The sequence below is a fragment of the Elgaria multicarinata genome, chromosome 1 (genome assembly GCF_023053635.1).
Source record: "Elgaria multicarinata webbii isolate HBS135686 ecotype San Diego chromosome 1, rElgMul1.1.pri, whole genome shotgun sequence".
Taxonomy (NCBI): Eukaryota; Metazoa; Chordata; class Lepidosauria; order Squamata; family Anguidae; genus Elgaria; species Elgaria multicarinata.
Window position 1 is genome coordinate 15,969,846 of NC_086171.1, and position 22,980 is coordinate 15,992,825.

General features: G+C 40.1%; 1 protein-coding gene across 1 annotated transcript in view; it reads left to right on the plus strand.

Moving 5' to 3' along the window:
- The window catches only part of AHR (aryl hydrocarbon receptor), a 75,888-nt gene extending 59,279 nt beyond the window's left edge, over positions 1–16,609 (plus strand). The window contains exons 10-11 of the mRNA XM_063123626.1: positions 1,532–2,795; positions 13,711–16,609. Of these exons, the coding sequence (XP_062979696.1) occupies positions 1,532–2,795; positions 13,711–13,863 (1,417 nt within the window). The 3' untranslated portion in view covers positions 13,864–16,609. The remainder of the gene's footprint in view (positions 1–1,531; positions 2,796–13,710) is intronic.
- The last annotated feature ends 6,371 nt before the right edge of the window (positions 16,610–22,980 follow it).

Below are 22,980 nucleotides of genomic sequence, written 5' to 3' on the forward strand. Positions count from 1 at the left end.
CGTATTTACTATAGCTAAATAGCTAAAGTGAGATGAAAAAGGTTTCTTAACATCAATCTCAAAAATACAGGACACACACACACATCCCTTAATAGCATATAGTTGGAATATAAAATTGCATATTTAGATCTTATGTTAACTCAGTGGCCTTAATCCAAAGAGCTCTTTGGGATACTCCCAAGTGGTGAATGTGCCCTATCATTTTTTCTCCTTTTGAATGGTAAACCCTCTGTGCCATATAGCGAACTGCTTATGAAATTTGTCATGATTTCAAAAGAGGTTTGCCATGTGGCACTAGAGGAAGGGGGCTGCCATTAAAAGAAGGGGGTTCAAACTTCCTTTAGGCATATGTAAGCAGGCATACAGTTCTTTTTGATCAAGCCTAATATGCAAGCCACATATGTTTTATTCTTCCAACGTACTATTTTCCAACCTACTATTTTTATTTATTTATTTATTTATTTAGAATATTTATATACCGCTCCCCATTGAAAAATTTCAGAGCGGTGTACAATGAATGAATACCTTTATTGAATAAGTCTTCTGACCATTTCAAAAAATCACATAATCATTAAAAACAAACAGACATTACTTAAAATTTATGATTTAAAATTTAAAAACAATATACAAGGTAAAATGAAAATAAAAACAGAATGAAACAGTTAAAACAAAAATTTAAAAAGAAGCAAAAACAGAAATCCAAGGCTGCATGTTAAAGAAAAGCTTCTTGGATTAAAGATGTTTTCAGGAGGCGCCGAAAGGAGTACAAGGTTGGAGACTGCCTGACCTCCAGAGGCAGGGAATTCCACAGGAGGGGCGCCACCACACTGAAGGCTCTTCCCCTGGTGGATTCCAATCGGAGGATGGATCTATGTGGAACCACCAGGAGCAGGCCCTCAGATGACCTCAGTGACCGGGCAGGTTGGTAAGGGAGAAGGCGCTCTCTCAGGTATCCTGGTCCCAAGTTGTTTAGGGCTTTGTACACAAGTACAAGAACCTTAAACCTGGCCCGGTAGCAAATAGGCAGCCAGTGCAGTTCCCTCAGCAGAGGAGTTACATGCTGGAAAGGGGCAGCTCCAGACAACAGCCGAGCTGCAGCATTCTGCACTAGCTCCAGCTTCCGGAGCAGCTTCAAGGGCAGCCCCACATAGAACGCGTTGCAGTAATCTAATCTTGAGGTTACCAATGCCTGTACCACCGTGGTCAAGCTATCCCTGTCCAGGAGAGGCCGTAGTTGGCAAACCAACCGAAGATGGTAAAAGGCACTCCAAGCCGAACTATTTTACAAGTATTAGCATCTTATATCATATTTACACAATTTCAGTGCCTCGTTGCATTGCACGATCATCTTGCTCCTGCACAATCTAGATGCATCCAATCCTGTTACCCTGAAAGCCCTAGTTGGTTTTCCACATTACTGCTTTTCATGTTTGCTCAGATACTTGGAATAGTCTGTAGCAGCATTAAAATCAAACATAGCTGTTTTTCTGCATTGCAATAACTTTATGCTTTCATTATTTTTGCAATTCAGAGATGAAGAAGGGGCAGAGCACTTACGGAAGCGAAACATGAAGCTGCCCTTCATGTTCGCTACAGGTGAAGCTGTCTTATACGAACTGACGTTTCCTCCGCCTGGCTTAATGGATTCTTCTCAGGCAAAGGTTAAAAGTGGCATTGGTAAAGGAGCTGTTTCTAAGGCTACACTGCGCAAAGAATCTGTTGATCCCAATTCACTTTTGGGTGCAATGTTACAGCAGGATGAATCTGTGTATCTCTGCCCACCTGCTTCAAATAAAATCTCCTTTGAAAGGAACTTGTTCGTGGACAACAGAGATGAATTGGGCAATGTAATGGCCAACAATTGGCAGGATAATATTTTAATGGGGAATAACAGCATTCTCAAACAGGAGCAGACGGAGGGTCCCCAGGAAAGTAACTTGATGCTTCCTGAAGCTGGCGTGGGCCTTTTTCAGGATAACAAAAACAATGAACTGTACAACATCATGAAAACTCTAGGTGTTGACTTTGAAGACATAAAATGTTTTGAGCAGGATGAAGACTTTTTTAAAAGTGAACTTTCTGGTGTGGATGACATTAGAGACATTGACATAACTGATGAAATCTTGACCTATGTTCAGGAATCATTAAATAAGACTGATCTCTTATATTCGGGTTGCCAGCAGCAACAAACCGTGGTTCAGAATTCTGCCTGTTTAATGCAGTTGGAGCAGCAGCAGCTTGACCAACAGCAGAAACAAACGGTGGTGGAACAGCAGCAGCGTCACCAACAACTGTGTCAGAAGATGAAGCACATGCAGGTCAATGGGATGTTCACAAACTGGAATTCTGTCAACACCACACCCCTGAATCCTGTGCAGCAACAGACGCAACCGTATGTCTTTGCCGGCATGCAAGAATTAACTCAGGAGTTCCCTTACAAATCTGAAGTCAATACAGCAACATATGCATGTAGCCAGGAGTTCATTCCTTACAAGCAACCCACCAGCATAGTGTCACAGCTTTCAGATTTTACACAGATCGACTTTCCAGTAGGAAATTTTGAGCATTCAACCTATTCAGGTTCTTCTGGCTTGGAGGACTTTCTCAGTTGTTTGCAGCAGGTCCCCGAAAGTCAGACTTGTGGAATAAACTCTCAACAAGTTATAGTAACACCTCAGACATGCTATGCTGGTGCTGTGTCAATGTACCAGTGTGTATCTGAGACTCAACCAAACTGTACGGAGCAAATACAATATAATCCTGCGGTATCGGGACAGCAAGCATTGTTAAACAAGGTAGGTAGTTAAACTTCTAAAAAATATTTTGACATTTTTTACTTGGGAAAATCAGCTGGCTGTGTTTGCATGCAACAATAAACTTGAATTACAGAGAATTCTAGCTTATTACTGTTCACAAGGAGCATGCTAGCACATGCTGCATGATTGCTCCCAGTTGGCTTCTCCCACCAGTGGGCGGGTTTACAGTGAGCCTCTGATAAACTAACCGGAGACTCACCAGGAAGCAAAAGCTTAGCATGATATCCAGACCAAGATTCCTGTTTTTCTGATCCCCTAACAAGCCAGAATTTGTTCTTTGTTTCCAATTTCTGGCTCTTTGGGGAGTTGATGAGCTAGGAGTCCCAGTTTGGACATGACTTTTAAGCTGTTGCTTCCTGGTTAGTTTTTTTTATTATTATTATTACTATTGTTTTGATTTGGTTAGCAGGACTGGGCAGCATGCACCAATTCTGAGTTGTGAACAATGCCATTGTTTCAATGCTCTCAGGGTCTCCAGCTGCCATTTTAAATCTTAATCTGCATTGTACAGATAGACAATCCATGCAATTGGTTCATAGGCTAATTTGTTCTTGGAGATTTTACTTCTCCTTATATTCTTGTAAGTCCCTCTATTTCTGGGGTTATTTAGTGAGCCGTTCTGAAAAGATGTTGCTAATAGGGGAGCATGAACTTTGTTCTTATGGAATTCTCTACCTCTGGGAGCATGGTCTCTCTTAGGTACAAGGTTCTCCTACATCTGTGTGTAGTAATGCTATACCTCCTCACTTAGTCAGATGATGGTTCTGGTGGCTGAGCAATTCCATGTAACTGAGGGTTTATTTTTATTTTTTGACTTCCTTGGAATCCATCTTTTGGGATAATGGCATGCCTGTGTAGTAATGCTTCCAGTGATTTGCACATTCTGCAAGTGCCCCGCAGCTGCCTCCTTCCCCGGATAGCCACCTGCCCAGGCAGTTCTCTGGAAAATCAGGCAGCTGTGGGGCACTCGCAGAGCATGTGGCAACCCTTCCAGTGACTTTCACGTCCTTGATCATGTCGGTGGCCTGATGATCGCGGTGGTGAGGCCACAAGTGCCCACCATTTCTGGACCCCAGTAAGTCCATCCCTCTGAGGCAGTGCATGCTGGGAGTTGTAGGCTCTTTCTCCTCTGCTGAGTCCTAGGACTGTGTACTAAATGGCGGCTTCAGCATAAAATGGCTGCCAAGGCTTCAGAAATCCAAAGCCGACGCTTGCACTGCCCTACTTTTTATCTGATATGCCTTTATCTGATATCCAATATGGCTCTTACATTCTTATGCTTCATTAAACTTAATTTTGATAAATTTCTTTATGTGGCTTATTATTAATTTAAAATTTGCTTTACATAAATTGCTTCACGTGGCTTAATATTAATTTTCATTAGCAAGTGAAAAGTTTAAACAATATGCACAAGAGATCATTTAAGGGTGTTCACATTATCAACTTCTTTAATGCTGTCAAATTAGCTTCAAAGTCATGTAGAACAATGTGTTTAAGAACAAAGTTGTGTGCAGAAGGATAATCTTAAGTCTTAACGGCTTCATGTTATTTGTGAACAAGTTTAGGTTGGAAATCAGAAGGTCATGGCATATAACACCTTTTATGTAGTCTTCCTGGAAAAAAATTGGAGGAAAAAGTCCAGTCACGTGGTTGCCTTTATAAACTGATAGCTGCTTATATTGATTTGGTTATCAACCTCCTGCATGGCAGCTGCTCTATGCTTATGGCACACTTGCCGTATTGGTTTATTAATCTTGAAAGGGATCTGTTGACCTTTAGACCATTTTAGTCTCCATAATTTTAAAAAAATAAAAGAAATGAACCCTGTTTTATATTGTTTCAGGGAAGGTTTATTGTATGCTGTAGATGCACGAGAAAAAGCAGAATACTGAAATATTAGCAGCTGACTCTCTTTAAAACTGCATGTTTAAATTTTAGTGCAGTTTTGCATGGTTAGAACGGCAGTCCATTTTAGTAATGTTTGACAGGTTTTTGTCATTGTTTGGAATGAAACTGGCTGCCTTCAAGCTATGATATTTATCAATTTCAGTAGCTCTGTATCTCAGCCTGCTTGAAACCCTACTTAACTATGCATTGCTCTGTTAACACAAATGCACAGTTTTTCACATCAGGAAGGTTGTATTCTGAGATCCTGTAACAGAACCCACAATACATTTTTTTTCATCTACATTCTGTTCCATAAGTGATGGTTCTAATCAACAATATCATAGAATAGAGTTTCACAACAAGCTTCATTCCAGGTTGTCTTAGCCTTTTAAACAGACTTCCTGAGAGGTATAGATATTTCCCTTCCTTTGGAAACTTGCCAGAGTCCTAGAACCTTGGAAGTACTGTTGGATATTTTCATTTGGAAGCTAGGAAGAAACTGAGACCTAATCTACACCAAGAATCATACATCACTATGAAAGTGGTAAGAAAGCAGTATGTTAGAGGCAGGAGCCACACTACTGCTTTATAGCAGTATTGAAGTGCACTGATACCTGTTGGGGTCCATTGACACATACCATATACCTCTTTCATACCACTTTCATAGTGCTTATTGTAGATTAGGCCTGAGTGTGACTGGTGGTAGGGATTTTTTTTTCAGAGAATGTACCATATAATGTACTGATCTGCTTGAGATGATCTACATATGTAAATTTTCTCATAGGTTCTTTGTTCAGTTTGTTGTTCTCTACTCCTTCCCTTGCTTAAGCATAAACCCTAATTATCTCAGAGCATGTCTACACCAGCCATTTATCCCAGGATTGTCCCTGGATCATCCCTGTGCATCCAAATAACACACAGGGAAGCCCAGGAGCAGGCAGGGACCATCCCTCCATTTTCCTGGGATAATTCTTAGGTGTAGAAAGGGCCTCAGTGTTCCTTGTCACATTGATCCTGCTAGGATACTTTTTATAGTTAATACCATTTCTTATGCTGTAGCTATGTCATCTAGATCAACGCAGTATCCTTCAGTGGATGCAACTCCTGGTCAGAATTCCACAGCTCTCCACCAAGACCTCTCTGTTGAGCATACTCTTCTTGCTGTGCCTTTACCCTAGGAAACTAAAAGTGTTCAATTTTTATAGCAAACCCACCCTTTATCTTGAAGCCAGTTGAGAGGGTTGTTTTCCTTTTTCTTAAAATGCTGTATTCTGAACATGTAAGGAGTTGTTTCTTATTCTCCCTGGGCTACATAAATTTGATAACTTTTGTGATTCCAAGCCCTCTCACTGAAATGTGAGATAAAGTACTCGCTGTGCAATCCACAAAGTCTTATTCAGTAAAATGCACCTATTCACACCTGTAGCATCTCTGATGGCTAGGAGCAGTTCTCCAAGCTTAATTTGGCAAACAAAGCAAGGCTGTTGACTGTCAACTAAATGGACAGTTTCCTGCCATGCCCGAGAGACTTTTATTGGACTCCCCCATCAGGGAGGATCCTCTTGACCCAACTTCTGACATGCAGCCAGTCTGGCAGACCAGCTCCTCTCAGCTGCACCCGCTTAACTGCAGTGGACTCTGGAATTTTCATTTCTGGTGCTCCCTTCCCTCCGACAAAGACGGTATTCCCATGAGTGGGGGTGGGGGGAAGCGGTCTCTGAACTTGGGCCTCCTGTTTGATAAGCTACTGGGAAGATTCCTCCCTTACTCCTGGAGAGTCTTGGAGAATTTCCTCCCCAGCTTTTTGTCTTGACTTCTAGTTCTGCCTCCAGGTCTGATTCAGAATCTGAAACCAAACCAGGGAGCTTGAGCCCCATCTTGACGATAACTATACTTTTAACTTATACCTTAGGCATTGTATTATACCTTTCTAGTAATTGCTTCAGGTGTGTACCTTCCATGTTTTAATATAGAATGGAATTCTAGTATTGCGTTGTCTTTTCGATTAGGGGGCCTTCGTTCCAAACACTATAATAGATCATGCAATGTAGTCAAGCCTTCATTAAAACTTAGTGTGTGGTTGTAGGGTCATATATCTTGCTGGAAAGGTTAGTGACTTAGAATAGAATGGATATACTTTGGCACACTTTGGAGAGTATAAATGTACATCTCTTGGCTGCACTCTTCTTGGCTCTAGTTCATGCTATGGATTTTTTAGATTGTAGGGTTGGAAAGCCCCCCTGGGCTGTCCAAATCCATTTCTTTTAACTCTTAAGAATACATTAGCCCTTGCACAATCATTTGTGGCGCTCTGCCACTTGTAAATACTTGAAGGTATTTGTCATTGTTCATCTGCCTCTGATGCCTGTGTTTAGTATTATATATCCTCTTAGCATACTTCTTGTAACTTGTGTAATGTGATGATTCATATCTCACCTAAAATTGCATTGCAGAACATAGTCTAACAGTTAATTCTATGTATCTGTTAGGATATGGTAATTTATAACTGTTTTCAGGGCACCAAAGTATATTTTCTGGTGCAGTATGTATTCATTTTAAGCAGAGATCTTCTCAAGCCTTGGAGACTTCCCTTTTTGGCCTGAAATGAACTTGGAAAAAGCTTTTAGAGTAGGAGCCCAATGAAACGAGTGAAGTGAATGATTCAGCCAAGAGCTGGTGGAAATTCAATTATATAAAAAGTGGAAAGATTTTTAAAAGTTAGTATTTCCTTGTTGCAAAGGCAACTATAAAATTTAATTCTTGGCCTGATAAGATGCAGTGCAGAAGGAAATTTTACATGTAGCCAGGATTGATAGTGGAGGAAGTGCTCTATCTTCAAAGGAACTTGGTTTGGTTTTGTAAATTCTTGGCAGAGCCTCATTTTGGAAAACTTCTACAGCAGAGGAATTTTGGGTTGGGAATTCTCCCCCACCATCCCAGTGTGCATGTCCACAATGGGTTCCCACTGAGTATCCCTTCAGTTCTTTGACTGCCATTGTGGTAGCTGTGGTAGCCTTGTTGGGAACCTCTGTCGTTATTTAGCCAGTGTGGTGTAGTGGCTAAGGTGTTGGACTGGGAGTCAGAAGATCCAGGTTCTAGTCCCTCTTCAGCCATGGAAACCCACTGAGTGACTTTGGGCCAGTCACATACTCTCAGCCCAACCTACCTCACAGGGTAGTTGTGAGGATAACATGGAGAGGAGGAGGATTATGTATGCTGCCTTGGGTTCCTTGGAGGAAAAAAGGTGGGATATAAAATAAATGTAATAAAATAAATAAATAAAGGAAAATAATAGTTTGGTCTCAAAAATGATAGATTATGGGAGGTTTGAGAAGTTCATAATGTTACATAGAGAGGAAGTGTAATGTAGTGGTTAGAGTGTTGGACTAGGATTCAGGAGATTTGGGTTCTAATACCCACACATCCATGAAGCTCACTGGTTGACATTAGGACAATCTAGATATGTAAAATTTCCGGAAGTTCTGAGGCCATGAAAAAACCAGTTTTTTTCAGGGACCGTGTGTGTGTGTGTCATTGAAAAAACTGATAAATAAGAAATTCTTTTTCTTCATTTCTTACATTCCTTGTAGATCTAAAGTCACTTTGTTGCTTTAAGACGGCCCTCAAGATATTTTGGATTTCGTCTTCAGGCAGCCTGGCCAATGGTCAGAAATGCTGAGCAGTCTAGTCCAAAACATTTCAAGGGCACCTGGTTGGGGAGGGCTCCTTTAGGAACATAAAGCAACCTTTCTGTTCCTAAAATTATTTTATGTATAACTTCGTGTGCTGTTAAAATTAACATTGTATTTAATAAATTTGTAATTAGTGTATGAATAGATTAGAACTACATTAAATCACTGCTGCAGCAACAGAAACACAGGATTCTAGATTGCAGAGATTCTAGCAAAGTGAACAGGAAGCTCAGGAGTTTCATGCAATTGGGCTATAGATGGTGCTGGGGTGAGTGATTTCCCAATTATTCTTCCTTGATGACTCAAACTACTTTCAGTTCTCATATTTGCCATTTTCTTATGCATATTACAGTAAATCATCTAGTCCAGGGCTAGGCAACTTTTATGGGCACATTTGGCAAATTGAGAAACTGTACTGGGACCTCCATGAAATAGCTGCTGTGGGAGTCAGGCATTGCTAGTTACAGTGGAGACGTAACTTGCCCAAAAGACTTGAGTACTGGGCAGAGGTCAGGTCTGAGCCCCAACACACTGTAAACAATTCCTTTGAACCCACAGTTTTTAGTGCCAACGTAAACTTTTTTCACAGAAGACAAACTCTTTTGCTCTCTCCCCCTTTCACCAGCCAACTCATTCTCACCTCCCATCTCTCTTTCTCTTGCACTCTTCCCAATGCTCCATGAACCAATCCAAGCTACCCATGAGAAGATGTGTTATATTAGAATGGGAAAGAAGTCAGGGCGCCACAAATGGTGTCCAGAGTTGCACTAGTGCCCCAAGATTCCATGTTGGCTATCCCGATCTAATCCGGCCCTCTGATTTTTAGAGGGTTAGATACTTTGGTCTTTTCAACCCTTCCCTGAAAACTTTGAAGGAAAGAGATTCTGCAACCTCACCACGTGGATTATATTATTCCAGATGTGTTCCACTTGGATGATGATTTGGATTCGGATATCACGATAACCTATGATGGGTTAAATAAGCCACGATGGTTTATTTAATCCATCTTGAGTTATGTCGTCTGTTGGGGTGGAGTTTCCCAACAGACGACATAACTTTGGCTACTTTAATTTAGCCAAAGTAACCCACTCTGATAATCCACGGCCTGCAGAGCGGGTTATTTAACCCATCATGTGGCGGTCACAGTGGCTTATTTTCCTCACATACAGAGCCGCTTGGCAAAAATGGTCAAAACCGCTGGCGCAGCTCTCCTCCAGCCAGCAGATCTGTTTCCATGATCTTCCTAGCAACTGATTGCTCTTGCCTATTAGTGCCACCCCCTTTTGGGAGCACCCAGGGGTTTTGCTCCTTTGTGTGTAATCGCACAGGGTTGATGGTACATCAGGTGCCTCCCAACTAGGGCAGGCTGTGTTTGAAGGTTTGTCCTGATCCTGCAACCTTCAAGCACTTTAAAGCCACCACCACCTTGATGGGGTGATGCTGGAAGTGCTGAATTAAACCCCTGTGCTTTACCTCACAACTCTCTTCTCTCATTGGGATTCTGTGGACTGTTAAAACAGGCTGCTGTGAGGCTGGAGGACTGCAGCAGGAGAGGGAGCAGGGGAATGACTCAGATTATGCACAGTAGTGTGGGGGGTAACAGCAGTTTATTTTCCAAATAAGCTACTTTGAATAGTTTATTATTCCATCATGGCTTAAAGTGACATCCGAACACAGCCAGTGTCTGCTTCTCATGAGTTTCCATGAAGACTGAGGCTGTACTCCTCTTCCCATTTACCTATGAGTAAGTTCCATTGCCCTCACTGGGATCTGCATTCTGAGGAGTTATACCGTATGTAAGACTTGCGTAGGATTGCACTGTTATCTGTACTGGCTGAGCTGTGCCTGGTTTTTATAATCAGTACCAAAATTCCAAGCAATGCTTTCCCATCTTTAAGCCCCTATACTGCTTACCTTAAATCCCAATTCACATATGCACTCACCATCTGAACAAAAATAACAACAAAATGTCCTGAGCAAATATACACACGGACTCGTTGCCTGAAGTAACTTTTTGGAGAAGAGAGAAGAAAATATCAGAGAAGGAAGCTATGTGCCGAACACTGCTTTTTCAGTGAAGGTGAGCCGCTTTATTAAAAATAGCATCCGTTCCTGCAGAGGGACAGAGAAACAGAGGAAAAATATTTACCCAATCCATATGAGGATAGAAAGCATTGTCTTCCTTTGATTTAATTCATTTTAAATCCCCTCTTATACCTGAATTACTCTCCTACAACACCCCATTTTTCCTTCAATATTTCGATGGGCAAAAATTCAGTATGAATCTATTTATTCCATATAAGCGTGCAACCCTGTTCAGAGTTGTGAATGTTTTGATAAATAAAAGAAACCTCTATTTCCATATGGTTTATCTAAAACTGGACCTGATCATTCTTATTTACTTGCTTGGTGTTTTGTTTTTGCTTATTCTAGTTCAGACTGACTAGAACAATAAATACTTTTAAAAGTAATTAAAGCACTTTTGGGCATTATACTTTTGATTTCCAGAACACAATGATCACTGGTTAGCCGAGGGGGTGGTGGAATAAATGTTTATTTGGTCTTCGGACTTCTGGGAGATAGTGCGTCCCTTAATTACATTCCTTCGCCTTTCACTTTCTCACTTTCTCGTACTTTGATATATCATGCAAGTTCCTACTGAGACCAGTAGGTATTACAGTGAATGATCGGGCATGTCTCCAAATTCTGTCATCTTATTCCTATAAAAACAGAATGCCTCCATAAAATTTTATAGTTAGATTATGACGTCTGAATTCAGAGCTGCTCTCCATCTTCATGATGGGAGGGATGAATAATGATGTCAGTGCAGTCTTATACCATAACAAGCATTGTTGATGGCCCTTACAGAGGTCAAACATGGCACAAATATCTCAACTAAATGGGATTGAGGTGCAGGAGAAAGAGTGCTGGTGAAGGATGGGTTAAGCGTCAAAGCTGAATAGCAGCATTGCTGCTGTAGGCTTTTTGAAGGTAGATGTTTGGGGTCAGAGTTTCCCACAAAAGGGAAGGGAATCAACCACTGCCAAAGTAAACATTTTTTCAGGCTGCGTATATGTTTGTATATGTCTCACTTAACAGTTAGTATTTTCCTCAAAGGTATTAATTTTGATTATATTATATTACAATATGACAGGGTACGTGCACCATTTTGCTCTAGACAATGTATCTGAGAATTGCTGAAATGCATACTGTCAAGACTAATGAAACCCTTCCAGAACTCTTATTTGACTTTGTCTATGTGATGTAGTATCGCTTCTGGACAAGTGATTTCCCTAAAGTCAGACAAAGTACAGGCCACTTTCGTAAAGTTAACAATATGCATGCACAGAAGAACTATATAAATCTGTAAAAGATGGTGTGAGTATAGAACAAGTAAAAAAAGTTTTTGTAAGAGCCAGTTTATTTATTTTTGTCATAAGGTGTTGCAGGCCATTTATTTTTTCTACAGAAAATGAACATGACCCTCTTCAGGATTTTTACATTAGGGCTAGATTTAAACAAAATAATGAAAGACAACAGCTTCTAAAACCCTTGAAGAAAGATAAAGTTGAACTATAACTTGATAAATATACACTGTAGATAGCTGGGTTATTTTAAAATGATAAGGAGGGCATTCTGTGTTCCATTCCAAAACTGTATTTGCTAATATCAGCCAATATGATGCAAAGTTCATCGAATTTCAGTCTTACAAGTAGATCCATGAACCCAAGAGATATTTACTTTTAAAAACTTTTCGCTAACAGCAAACACATTACACATGGTAAATTGCTTTTGAAAATGAGTGGTGTTTCAAAGGCATTTTGTGAAATGCCATGGAGGCCTAGCTGTTTAAAGAAGAAAAAGTCAAAATTCCAAGCAAGACCCTTGTGTGAGCCCAAGCAGCTCTTTGTATCCCAGCATAGGCCTATAATACCAGAAAAGGTCTGTCTTTGGTAGTTAGAAATTCTGTCTCTTGAATCATACATGGCACATAGATTATAGATAGTTTTCTGAATACTGTTACTAGGATGAGATTTATAAATTACTTTACAGGGGCTGGATTCAAAATGCCCATTCATGATCTCCGTGTGGCTAGAGTTTTTCAGCCTCCCTTTCAGATGGCAGCTGTCTGACCTCCCCCAAAATGAAGGTGGCTAGAAGTTTTTAAGCAGAGGCTGGGCAGCCATACATCATGGATTCTGTGACAGCATATTGCCTTCATTGACGGGTTTAGCCTGGAAAATCTTTGAGGTCTGATGTGATGAAAGCCTTCTAGAATGGCTTTCCAGTAGGGCTTTGTAGGGCTTCCATTCCAGATCTGAATCCTGAACCGAAGCAGGCTGATTTAGGATGCTTCAATCCAAATCTGGAACAGATTGGATCAGGGAGAAGTGCTTCGGAGTGCTTCAGCTCAATCCAGGACAATGTTGAACCACCGCCTCCATTTGCTGAGCTGTCTGGATTTACCTAACCCATCTGCTCACGTCCGGCACTGGCCTGGCCTGCATGAGAACCACCATTTTTAAGGGAGGTGGGGGTTCTCCATTGTTGTAGAGCTACTGTTACAAACAATAGCGGCCATCAAGTGTCATTTCTGAAATGCTCCTTTTCGGCCACCATTGTTTGCAACAGTAGATCGACAATAGAAAGCCCCCATCTTCCTTAAAATTGGCAGCTCATGCAGGATGGGCTGCTTCCAGGCGCGAGCAGGCAGGCAGGTAAGTGCCAGCTGGCGGGGGCCGCAGCTCACCAGTTGGGGGGGGCAAGTTGGAAGGAGTCTGGCAGCTTCTTAGTGAGCGCTTGGGAAACTGCAACATCCAAAGTGGGTTGGACCAGGTCCGAAGAGCACTGAGGTAGATCAGGGCTGATTCAGAAGCTCCAAATCGGCCTCTGAAGCATGTTGGGGGCCCCCTGCATAGCCCTACTTTCCAGGAGATGCAAAGAGCTGCTGCTTGAATGCGAAAATTGGCAGATACCAATTGAATTGGCATGGGCTGTTTTGGTTCTAGCCCATTAGCCTAATGCCTAACTCAACTGCTCTTTCATGCATAGTTCTCCTGTGTTTTTCAAGATTCTGTTGCTTGTTTCCCTGGAATAACAGAAAATTGGCTTGAAATCAATGGGACTCAAATTGGTGATAAACTTTGCATTGGCTTCAGTGGAACCTTATTGCAACTAACTTTCTGCTTAAGCATTGAAATGAACTTTACTGCATGTCAAATCAATTATTTTACCTTATACATGGATCTGGTTTAGTGTTACAAAAGAAGCAATTCCTGTTTAATAAGAGCTTACCTCTTTTTTCTTTTTTGCAGTTTCAGAATAGTTTTAATGGAGGAAACCTGAATGATGCATATCCATCGCAGTTAGATGTTGTCAGCACTCAACCTGGAACACATCTTCAGCCCCAACATCATCCAACAGAAACCAGACCTTTCTCTGATTTGGCATCCAGTGGTTTTATGTAATTCAACACCAAAGTCCTGTGGAGAATTGGATCAGGACTGAAATTATTAAATGGAGATTGAAAACCAGATGGGGTTGCACTTAATATGCATACATATAGGACTTTTCATCCAAAACCTGATGTGTATAGGTGGAAGTTGGAGCTGTTATCATGGCCTAAAAGTGTGCATGTGTGATTTTCAGACAATGGAAATTTGCACTATTGCAATATTATTACTCCGTCACATTGCAGAACATAAGATAAGGCAAATGGTTTTATTGCTTAGAAGATAAAATGGGCACTTTGACAATTTTATTTGGAATGCCATAAGAAAGTTTATCTTAGATTATTTTAGGCTTTCTTTAAGCCAGTGTTCTGAGCACAAGAGCAAGTGAAGCACTCACTTTTATTGTATACTTGCATCTTTCCTTCAGTTACATTATTTAGTATTTTTCATTTTGTCCTTTTACTTTGCATTTCAGGTTCTAGCACTTTAGTAGAAGGTTTGATACAAGGATTTGATATGCAACTCTAGGTTTTGTACAACCAAATCCATTGCATTCCTCCTTTACAGTTAGCCTTAAGTGCCTCACAACATAGCTACCTTAATTCTGAAAGGAGCTGGTAGGAAAATGAAACATTCACTATAAGAACTCGTCACCCCTACTCTCTGACTATTGAGTAGTTACTTTGATTTACTTTTAAAAGCTAGAGACCTATAAACAGTATATTCCTTCTCTATTAAATGTAATACTGTTTTTCTTTAATATGTCAGATAGTTCTTCATGTCCAGAGTTTTTACTTCGTTAAAGACTGAAATTTTTGGCTTTGCGGTCTGTTGGTTTTCTGCATATTTCAGGTAGAGCAGGGTAAAAACAGGAATATTGTAGGAGAAATTTTTCTCCTTGGGATTAATTCTGAATTTCAAATACTGAAGAAAAAAACATGTGCCTTATCTTGTGTTACAACACTTGTTGAATGGTCTTTTTGAAAAGTACAAGGCTGCTCTATGCAAATACTTCCATTTAAAATAGTTCCTGAGAGAGGTTAATTTTAAAAGCTAATAGAAAGCAATGTCTCAGCAGTAAATAATACTAACGTTTACTTTTGTAAAAATTTCTACACTGAGGGTCAAATTTTGATTGGCTGCTGTTTTTCAACTGTTTCAGTGGGGAGAGGGTTTGCTGATACTGAATATCAATGACGATTGCACTCTAAAGGAAAAAGCTATCTTTCTATGTATAAAGACTTTAAATGTCTTTATTCAAAAATGAAACTGAAAATTTATTTTAGTTCAAATGCAGAGAGAAATTATCCTTGTAATAGGAAGGATATTTTAAACTTTGTTTTTTTAAAATGGAAAACATTGTACTGGATTTTTATCTTAAGATTTTTAGAACTGTAGACACCAATGTTTGGTGTGTCATCGTAGTTTAAATGGGGCAGGGAGGGGATGTGTACATGTTGAAAGAACTGAATTCCCATTACATGCTGTATAAATATGTAATAAGCACCACTTAATGTCTTTGTAAAATATTTTAAACAACTTAATTTTAAAGTGTTATACCATATTATTAAAATGTATATTACATACATATGTATAATGTAAAATGTCAGTATAGACTCTTTTTTAAGAAAAGAAAAGAAAAAGAAAGAAAAATAAACCAACTCCCTCCAGGATCGTGTTCAGATTTTTGATGAAAGAGCAGTTTCAGTCAAGTTTTTTTAAGAACTTAAAAACAAGGAATGTTTGATGGGGCTATATATAGGTAGTGGGAAATGGCTAGTGAAAGCTAAGTTGTTTTTTAATCTGAAGCATGGTAAAGAATTTCTTCCCAAAATTGTGTAACTTTGTCCTCTTGAAAAGATGGCAATCAGTTTATAGAATTTTGAATTTAGGATCTAACCATTCTTTTAAAAAGCATTACAAAGGAAATACCTTTTTGATTACATCGTATGTTTCAATAATAGTTGTAAAGAAGTGTAACAGTTTCGGCCATAATGTCCTTTAAGGCATTGGGGACTTTATTTTGGCCATCACTAAACGTATTAGCTTAGTAGTAACTTGATTCTTTCGGAATCTTTCATGTGATCTTGTTTCCAAACTGTTCCTGTAGTGTTCTGTTTTGATTTTTTTTTATGAGAGTAATGATGACAATCAGTAGTTGTACTGTAAAACATAAAGGTTCAAAGGGATAATGTAACTTTTTTTTAGAAATAGAAAAGAAAAAAATATCACAACCCCACAACAAATAAAGACTTGTTTATCATATCACTTCTGCTAAACCAAATATTATCCCATCACTAAGTGCCAAGGATGCAGTACAATCTGGTGTACTGCCTTATTGTAAGCTAGTTAATTCTGTTACGCATAATATCAGCTTGTTTTCTATATTAGTTGTGCCTCTATACAACAAACCTGTGTATTGGTGGTGCACTGTTGATCTACACCAAACTGTTCTTCTCAAAAGTGATGATTTTCTGACTTTATTATACCCTCCACCCTCCACTTACCCCATTCCATCCCAAATCCAAGCAAATTACTGCCTAGTTTTAATCAGTATTACTACCCATTTTTGTAGATTATGCCTTAGCTTTTCTCTCTCCTTCTGTCCCCCGTCCCCTTTTTGTCATCTGTGTTTTATGTCATGCAATTAATTTCTTGTGTGTTAGGGTATAATTTTATAGTGCTTTTAATGAGCTTCAGTAAAACTTGTAAAGCATAATATATGGTAATAAAATATCACCTGAATAGAGCTGATATGTAATTTCTTTCACAGCATACCGTACTTGACTTCTATTATTAGAGGAAGATGCAGGCACATGGTTCTATATCACATAACTTTTGTTTCCTGAAGTGCATCCTACTTCAGAACTTGGGAGTTTGGACATACCTTTTCCCTTCACAAGATTCTGATAAACACTGATAAATGCTAAACCCTGCTGCCCGCCTGCCATCTGTTGCATGTTCCCTCAGATTACTTCATCTATAGCAAAGTTACCAATGGAGCGTGTATTGCTCTCCAGTAATTGTTTCAAAATCCACCCAAATGCTTTCAGTGCCGAGATCCCCCTACTAATTAAGCTACCAGAGTGCCAAATAGGACTAGAAATCATAATATATAACTTGAAATAAAGTATTTGCCCACCTTTTACTTGTTTAAAACTACCAGGCAGGAAGTATAAGGGACATTTCATGAATACAGTTTTTTTTTTCTAATTTCTGCTTATATTTTCTAATATTTGAATATTGGTAAAAGCACAGTTTTGATTCAGCAAGATGGGTTTTATGCACTGAAGCATGTTTTCGTGCACTGGTCTCATTCTGAATTGAAAACAGCAAACAAGGATGCTTAGTACTTGTTTCTTGAATCATCAGTATGAGAGAGAGTGATGTATAATTCTGGTTTGTAGATTGGAACCACACACAAAAGATGGATTACAAGGTGCTTATATAACTTGCTGTGCATGGGTATCTGGACTGAAATGACTATTTAAATCTTTGTTTTGAGTTATGAAGAAATGCTCTTCTATGTAATGACATTGTAAATGCTATTTTGTATACTCAACTGACGTCTGAGTCCAACATAATGCTTTTTCTGCAATTCTGTTATGTATATTAACAAGAAAATTAATTTCTGCTGAATGTTTTAAGTATGTAATACATAGAATCATAGAATAGTAGAATTGAAAGGGGCTTATAAGGCCATCAAGCCCAACCTCCTGCTCAGTGCAGGAATCCACATTAAAGCATATCTAACAGATGGCTGTCCAGCTGCATCTTGAATGCCTCTAGGGTGAGAGAGCCCACAACCTCCCTAGGTCACTGGTTCCATTGTTATACTGCTGCAACCATCAAGAAGTTTTTCCTGATGTCCAGCTGGAATCTGGCTTCCTGTAACTTGAGCCAGTTATTCTGTGTCCTGCACTCTGGGATGATGGAGAAGAGATCCTGGCCTTCCTCTGTGTGACAACCTTTCAAGTACTTGAAGAGTGCTATCGTATCTCCCCTCAGCCTTCTCTTCTCCAGGCTAAACATGCCCAGTTCTTTCAGTCTCTCCTCATAGGGCTTTGTTTCCAGGCCCCTGATCATCTTCATTGTTGCCCTCTTCTGATATGCCAAAGACTCATGCATTCAGCTGAATATTGCAGTTCCATAAGATGATTTTGCAAGCAATCATCTGCAAATATAGGCAGCAATGCAGTATTTATGAAAGGCAGTTGCTTCCATGTATCAAAAAATCAAACCTAGGAATGTGTGTTGGGCAGATTTGATTCTAAATTTTGTTTCATATAAGAATAAAAAAAACAAAAGACTCCCCCCGCCCCCCACCCCCCACTCTTGAGTTTTCCATTAGATGTATTGGTGCAAATAAAAAGGAGAAATAATAAGCAGTTGTTAACTGCCAAAAAGCTCTGAGCTTTGGAATGTGCTGTGTGTACATTTTTGTTCAGTGTATCCACATGCACATTTCTGTGATCACTGGTAAGCGCATATCAATTTGTTAGCAGTTCTGTGTTCTGTTTGACTCTTTGTGTGTCATTTTTTCCCCTTTTTGCCTTCAGTGCCAACTTATTGCCCATGCTCAGAGCTAACAAGACTCCTTACAATTCTGAAAATGCATTGTGCTTTGTAGGTAGAACAGTGTGGAAATTCCTCTAGTCATATCATTCCAAGAGCATTTGCTGGTGAACAGCATTTTCAGTTTAAGGTGGTGGGATTCACAATTTCATTTCTTTGCCTGTACTTACTTTGCACTCTGCTTGCTCATCATGATACTTGGGTTACTTCAGGGTGGGGTGTTTTGAATCTCCACATCTGAGATTCAGAACACATATCAGGAATGCCCAAAGTATTCCAGGTAGAGAGAACCCAGCAACCTGGGGAAACTCCCTAATTTCAGGATGCGACTTGAAGTGTCGGACAGCAAGAGTGGAACAGAATGTTATTTACAAAAAAAAATTCTCAGTCTGCCTTTCCACTTCGGGGCTTTTTTAGGAATATCAGTGGAATTTGTTTTAGAACTGTGCAGATAGTTTATTTTCCCTCTGGCTTTCTGCCCTTTCATCTAGTTCTACTTTTCATTACTTTGGTTCCTTGCCCTAGAGGCCCAATCACAGTGCATTTAGCTCAATCTGCAGTTTAAAAACACACACAAAGCAAAACAAAACCTGGCTGTCAAAAGGTGGTTGGTGAATTTTAAATTGGCCTCCCTAAAGACATTCTTTAGAAAATAACTTTCCCCTTCAGTATGTACAAAAGCGGAGGTACCTTTTCTCTTTTTAGGCATTAGACCAAGCCCTTTTTTCTGGTATCAGAAAAATGTCTGAAGCTTTCTGTTTCACCCTTTGTAAGAACATAAAAAGAGCCATGCTGGATCAGACCAAGTGTCCATCTAGTCCAGCACTCGGTTCACTCAGTGGCCAAGCAGCTGTCAACCAGGAAACTGGAAGCACGGCATAGGTGCAACAGGATCCTAGTGCCCATGTTCCCCAGCAACTGCTGTATATAGGCTTACTGCATTGGATACTGGAGGTAGCAAATAGCCATCAGGGCTAATAGCTATTGATAGCTGCCGCTTCTGGGAATTTATCCAACCACCTCTTAAAGCCATCCAAATTGGTGGCCATCACTACATCCTGTGGTAGTGAATTCCAAATCTGTGCACTGTGTGAAGAAGTACTTCCTATTCCCTGCCCTGAATCTCCACTCCCACCATTCAGCTTCATGCAATGACCCTGGGTTCTAATATTACGCATGATTTTGTACTCCTCTATCATGTTTCCCCTTTCCCTCCTTTTTTCCAAGCTAAACAGGTCCCAGATGTTGTCAACTTTCCCCATAGGAGAGATGCTCCAGCCTCTTGATCATGCCCTTTTCTGTACTTTCTCAGCTCTACAATAACGTTTTTTAGGTGTAACCAGACCTTCGATCCTATTCACTCTTGTCTATGATAAAGTATTTAAAGGTTTTGAAGCTGGAGACATTTGACATTAACACAAGAGGATGTTAAGCAAAAGAAGCAGAACTGTATGGATTTGGTGGCGGCGGGGAGGGGGGGGTCCATTCTGAAATATCTAAATCTTGCATAGACCTCTGACACTTCATTTCACTTGATTTGTGGTATAATACAGCTTCCAGGGAATCCTAGTATGCAAACAGAGCTGTTCCTAATAGTTTTCCATTTGCCTTGCCCCATAAAGCAAGAGTGCAGAACCTCAGACCTCTGGGCTAAATCTGGCCTTCTGGGGTTCCCCAGATGGACAACCCCCTCCCCCAGCCCTTCTCTCAACCACTGATCATTGGGTGGTTTGCTGGTTTTTCTTCAGGTTCCTCTACATTCTAAAAGGTCAAAAGGCCTCTCCAAGGCTTAGTTACTTGTAGTTAGCGGTTTAAGCTAAAATATGCTCGTATAATTGGTTTCCTAGAAGCTGAAAGAGATTCTGCACCATTGCCTAAAAAGGACAGTGCTCCACATACCAGCCATCTGAAACAACGTTTTGCAACCAAGCCCTTATTTCCTATTTGATGGTGGACTAGTTAGAGTTGTTTCATAATTCCGGAACATAGCAAGCAATAATAGTTGCTTACTATGTTCCAGATTCTGTTAGACCTAAACCACATCTTTGGCCATGATCTAGCTGTGCACATACAGGGCCCTCTTTCGAAACAAAATAAAACCAAAAGCAGTAATTGGCTGTTTGGGGCAGGCGGGGGGGGGGGGGGGGGAGTAATGAGCGTCAATCCAGATCCCTTGCCCAACTGCTAATGCATCTATTATACTTGCTTTCTGAAGACATTTCCACATTTGCAGTCCTGGCTCTTGGATGTCGATGATCTGTCTCCCTTACTACTACTGCTTGGCACTTTTTGCCTTCTTTGATCTCTACCTCATGTGACTAGGTTGTCTTTTAGTCTGAATGGTTGTGGCAACTCATTCAGTTTTCCTGATAATATGGCTGCTCACAAACAAGATCACATGCGCTGCCACAGCCAATCAACTTACGTTACCTTGAGGGCACAGAAGAAAAGGGATGAAATGGTGTTAAGAATAACAGCACCTCATGCAAAGTTCCCAAAAATTGAGAGGTGCTTTTAAAAAATCAACCTAATAAGAGCTTATTTTAGTGATGTCCTGGACCTTGTTTTTGTGAAATTATTATTATTATTAATTATTATTATTATTATTGCCTTTTTACAAAGAACTACATAGCAAGCAAGATGCTTTTCAAAAAGAATCAGTTGCATGCTAAAGATAGTTTGGTACCTAGAGTCGTCTAAATGATTGAATTGCAGCTTCAGCTGTGCTTATTTTGTTACTTATAAACATAAAATCATAAAATAGTAGAATTGGAAGGGGCCTATAAGGCCATCGAGTCCAACCCCCCCACTCAATGCAGGAATCCACCCTAAAGCGTACCTGAGAGATGGTTGTCCAGCTGCCTCTTGAATGCCTTTAGTGTGGGAGGCACATGTTGGAAGGATCTCAATCACAGGTTTAATTCTGATTTTGGAGATAGGTGCTTGTTACGTGCTTTTCATACAGAGATGGTAGGACCTTGCAGTAGTCTTAAAAATAACCCATCATCTGGATTTACTAGTGCATGCATTAATGTCCATGATAGTACACTGCCAATTTTTGCAGCACCAATAGTGAACTACAAAATATTTTTCTTATATCTGTTTCTGACTTCAACCCCAAGACTAGGGCAGGGAGGCAGAAGGAGGACAGCCCTCTGGAGCCCTTTGGAAAAGAACCACAATTATTATTTGTGATTGCTGACCTAAGAAATGAATGGAGGGAACATAAGAATGATACCCAGAAGGTGTCAAACACCACTTACTGAAGATTATATTTGCACAGATGGACTTTTCCAGTCGGTTTTGTGGCACAGGTAGTCTTCCTCGTGCCTTTCTGCCACACTGCCAAATCAGAAGTGAAGAAAAGGAGGAGAGTAGGATAGAAGATAGGGACTTATGCCTTACCCCCTTCAGATGGTAATGTGTATTACTTCATTGACTTCAAAAATGTGGTAAGCTGGCCTTGCTGAATTTGATCTCCATCTCATTCTGCTCTGATCGGAGCCATGGACATCTGCCCCAGCATTCCAGTCTGATGGCAACATATTTCTTGATTAATAACAGACAAAATGGCAGTAGTTGCCATTGGAAATCTTAGTTTCAAGTGATAGTAGTAATCTCCAGCTTGCAATGGCATGGTAAATCCAGAATTTATCCCCACCTCTGGTGCCAGAGGGAAATGGGAAGTGTGGTAACACTAAATTCACCTTGTAGACAAGCTACAGATGCCTGTCATCCCTCAGAACTACAGCTTCTGCAGGCTGGTGCAAACATCCCTCAAAATGCTGGTTCCCTGGAAACCATGATTTGCAAACAAAGAGGGAGTTTGTGTTCTTCCCCCACTCTCCTTGGCATTGAACCATGATTTCATTTTATATGTGCAAAGATACAACCCACAATGTTGGGACTAATGTTTATGATGCCTTCTAGAGATTGGTTGTTAACTCAATAGCATTGCCAACCAGCCTATTGAAAAATGAATGCCATGAGCTTGAGTGTTTCATGATTCATTTCATTTCAAAGACATGGAAATAACATTGAAGGCAATTGTGTCTCCCATCCTCAGAGATTGCAGTCTGCAGTTAAAGTTCTTGTCAAGCTTCTGCGGTTAATCCTTGTATAATTCCCATTGATTTAGATCCTAAACCTGGTTTAAGTGAGCCCAAAGTAAACAGTTTCATGTCTCCACTTTGCATTTCAGCTACGAACCCTTCATTTTTAGAAAGTTTTTTCCACCCAGTGTACGTTGTATAAACCTCAGTTGTTCTTGGAATGTGAACTATGTGCTGTGAAATAATACAAAACAGCTGTATTGGATCTTGTTGCATCCCCCCACCCAGTTTTAATAGGTGTACCCTTAATGACAGTATCAAACAAATGTTTTGGAAACATCTCCCTCAAATGAATTTTCATTTTTCATTTGCCAGTTCTGGTCCAACAATCTAACCAGTAGACCACATTAGTTCTTGTCATAGCATCGTACAACTGTCTATCTTGAAGGAAAACAGAGTATATTACTGAAATGTTTAATATGAGGCATAATATATATATATATAT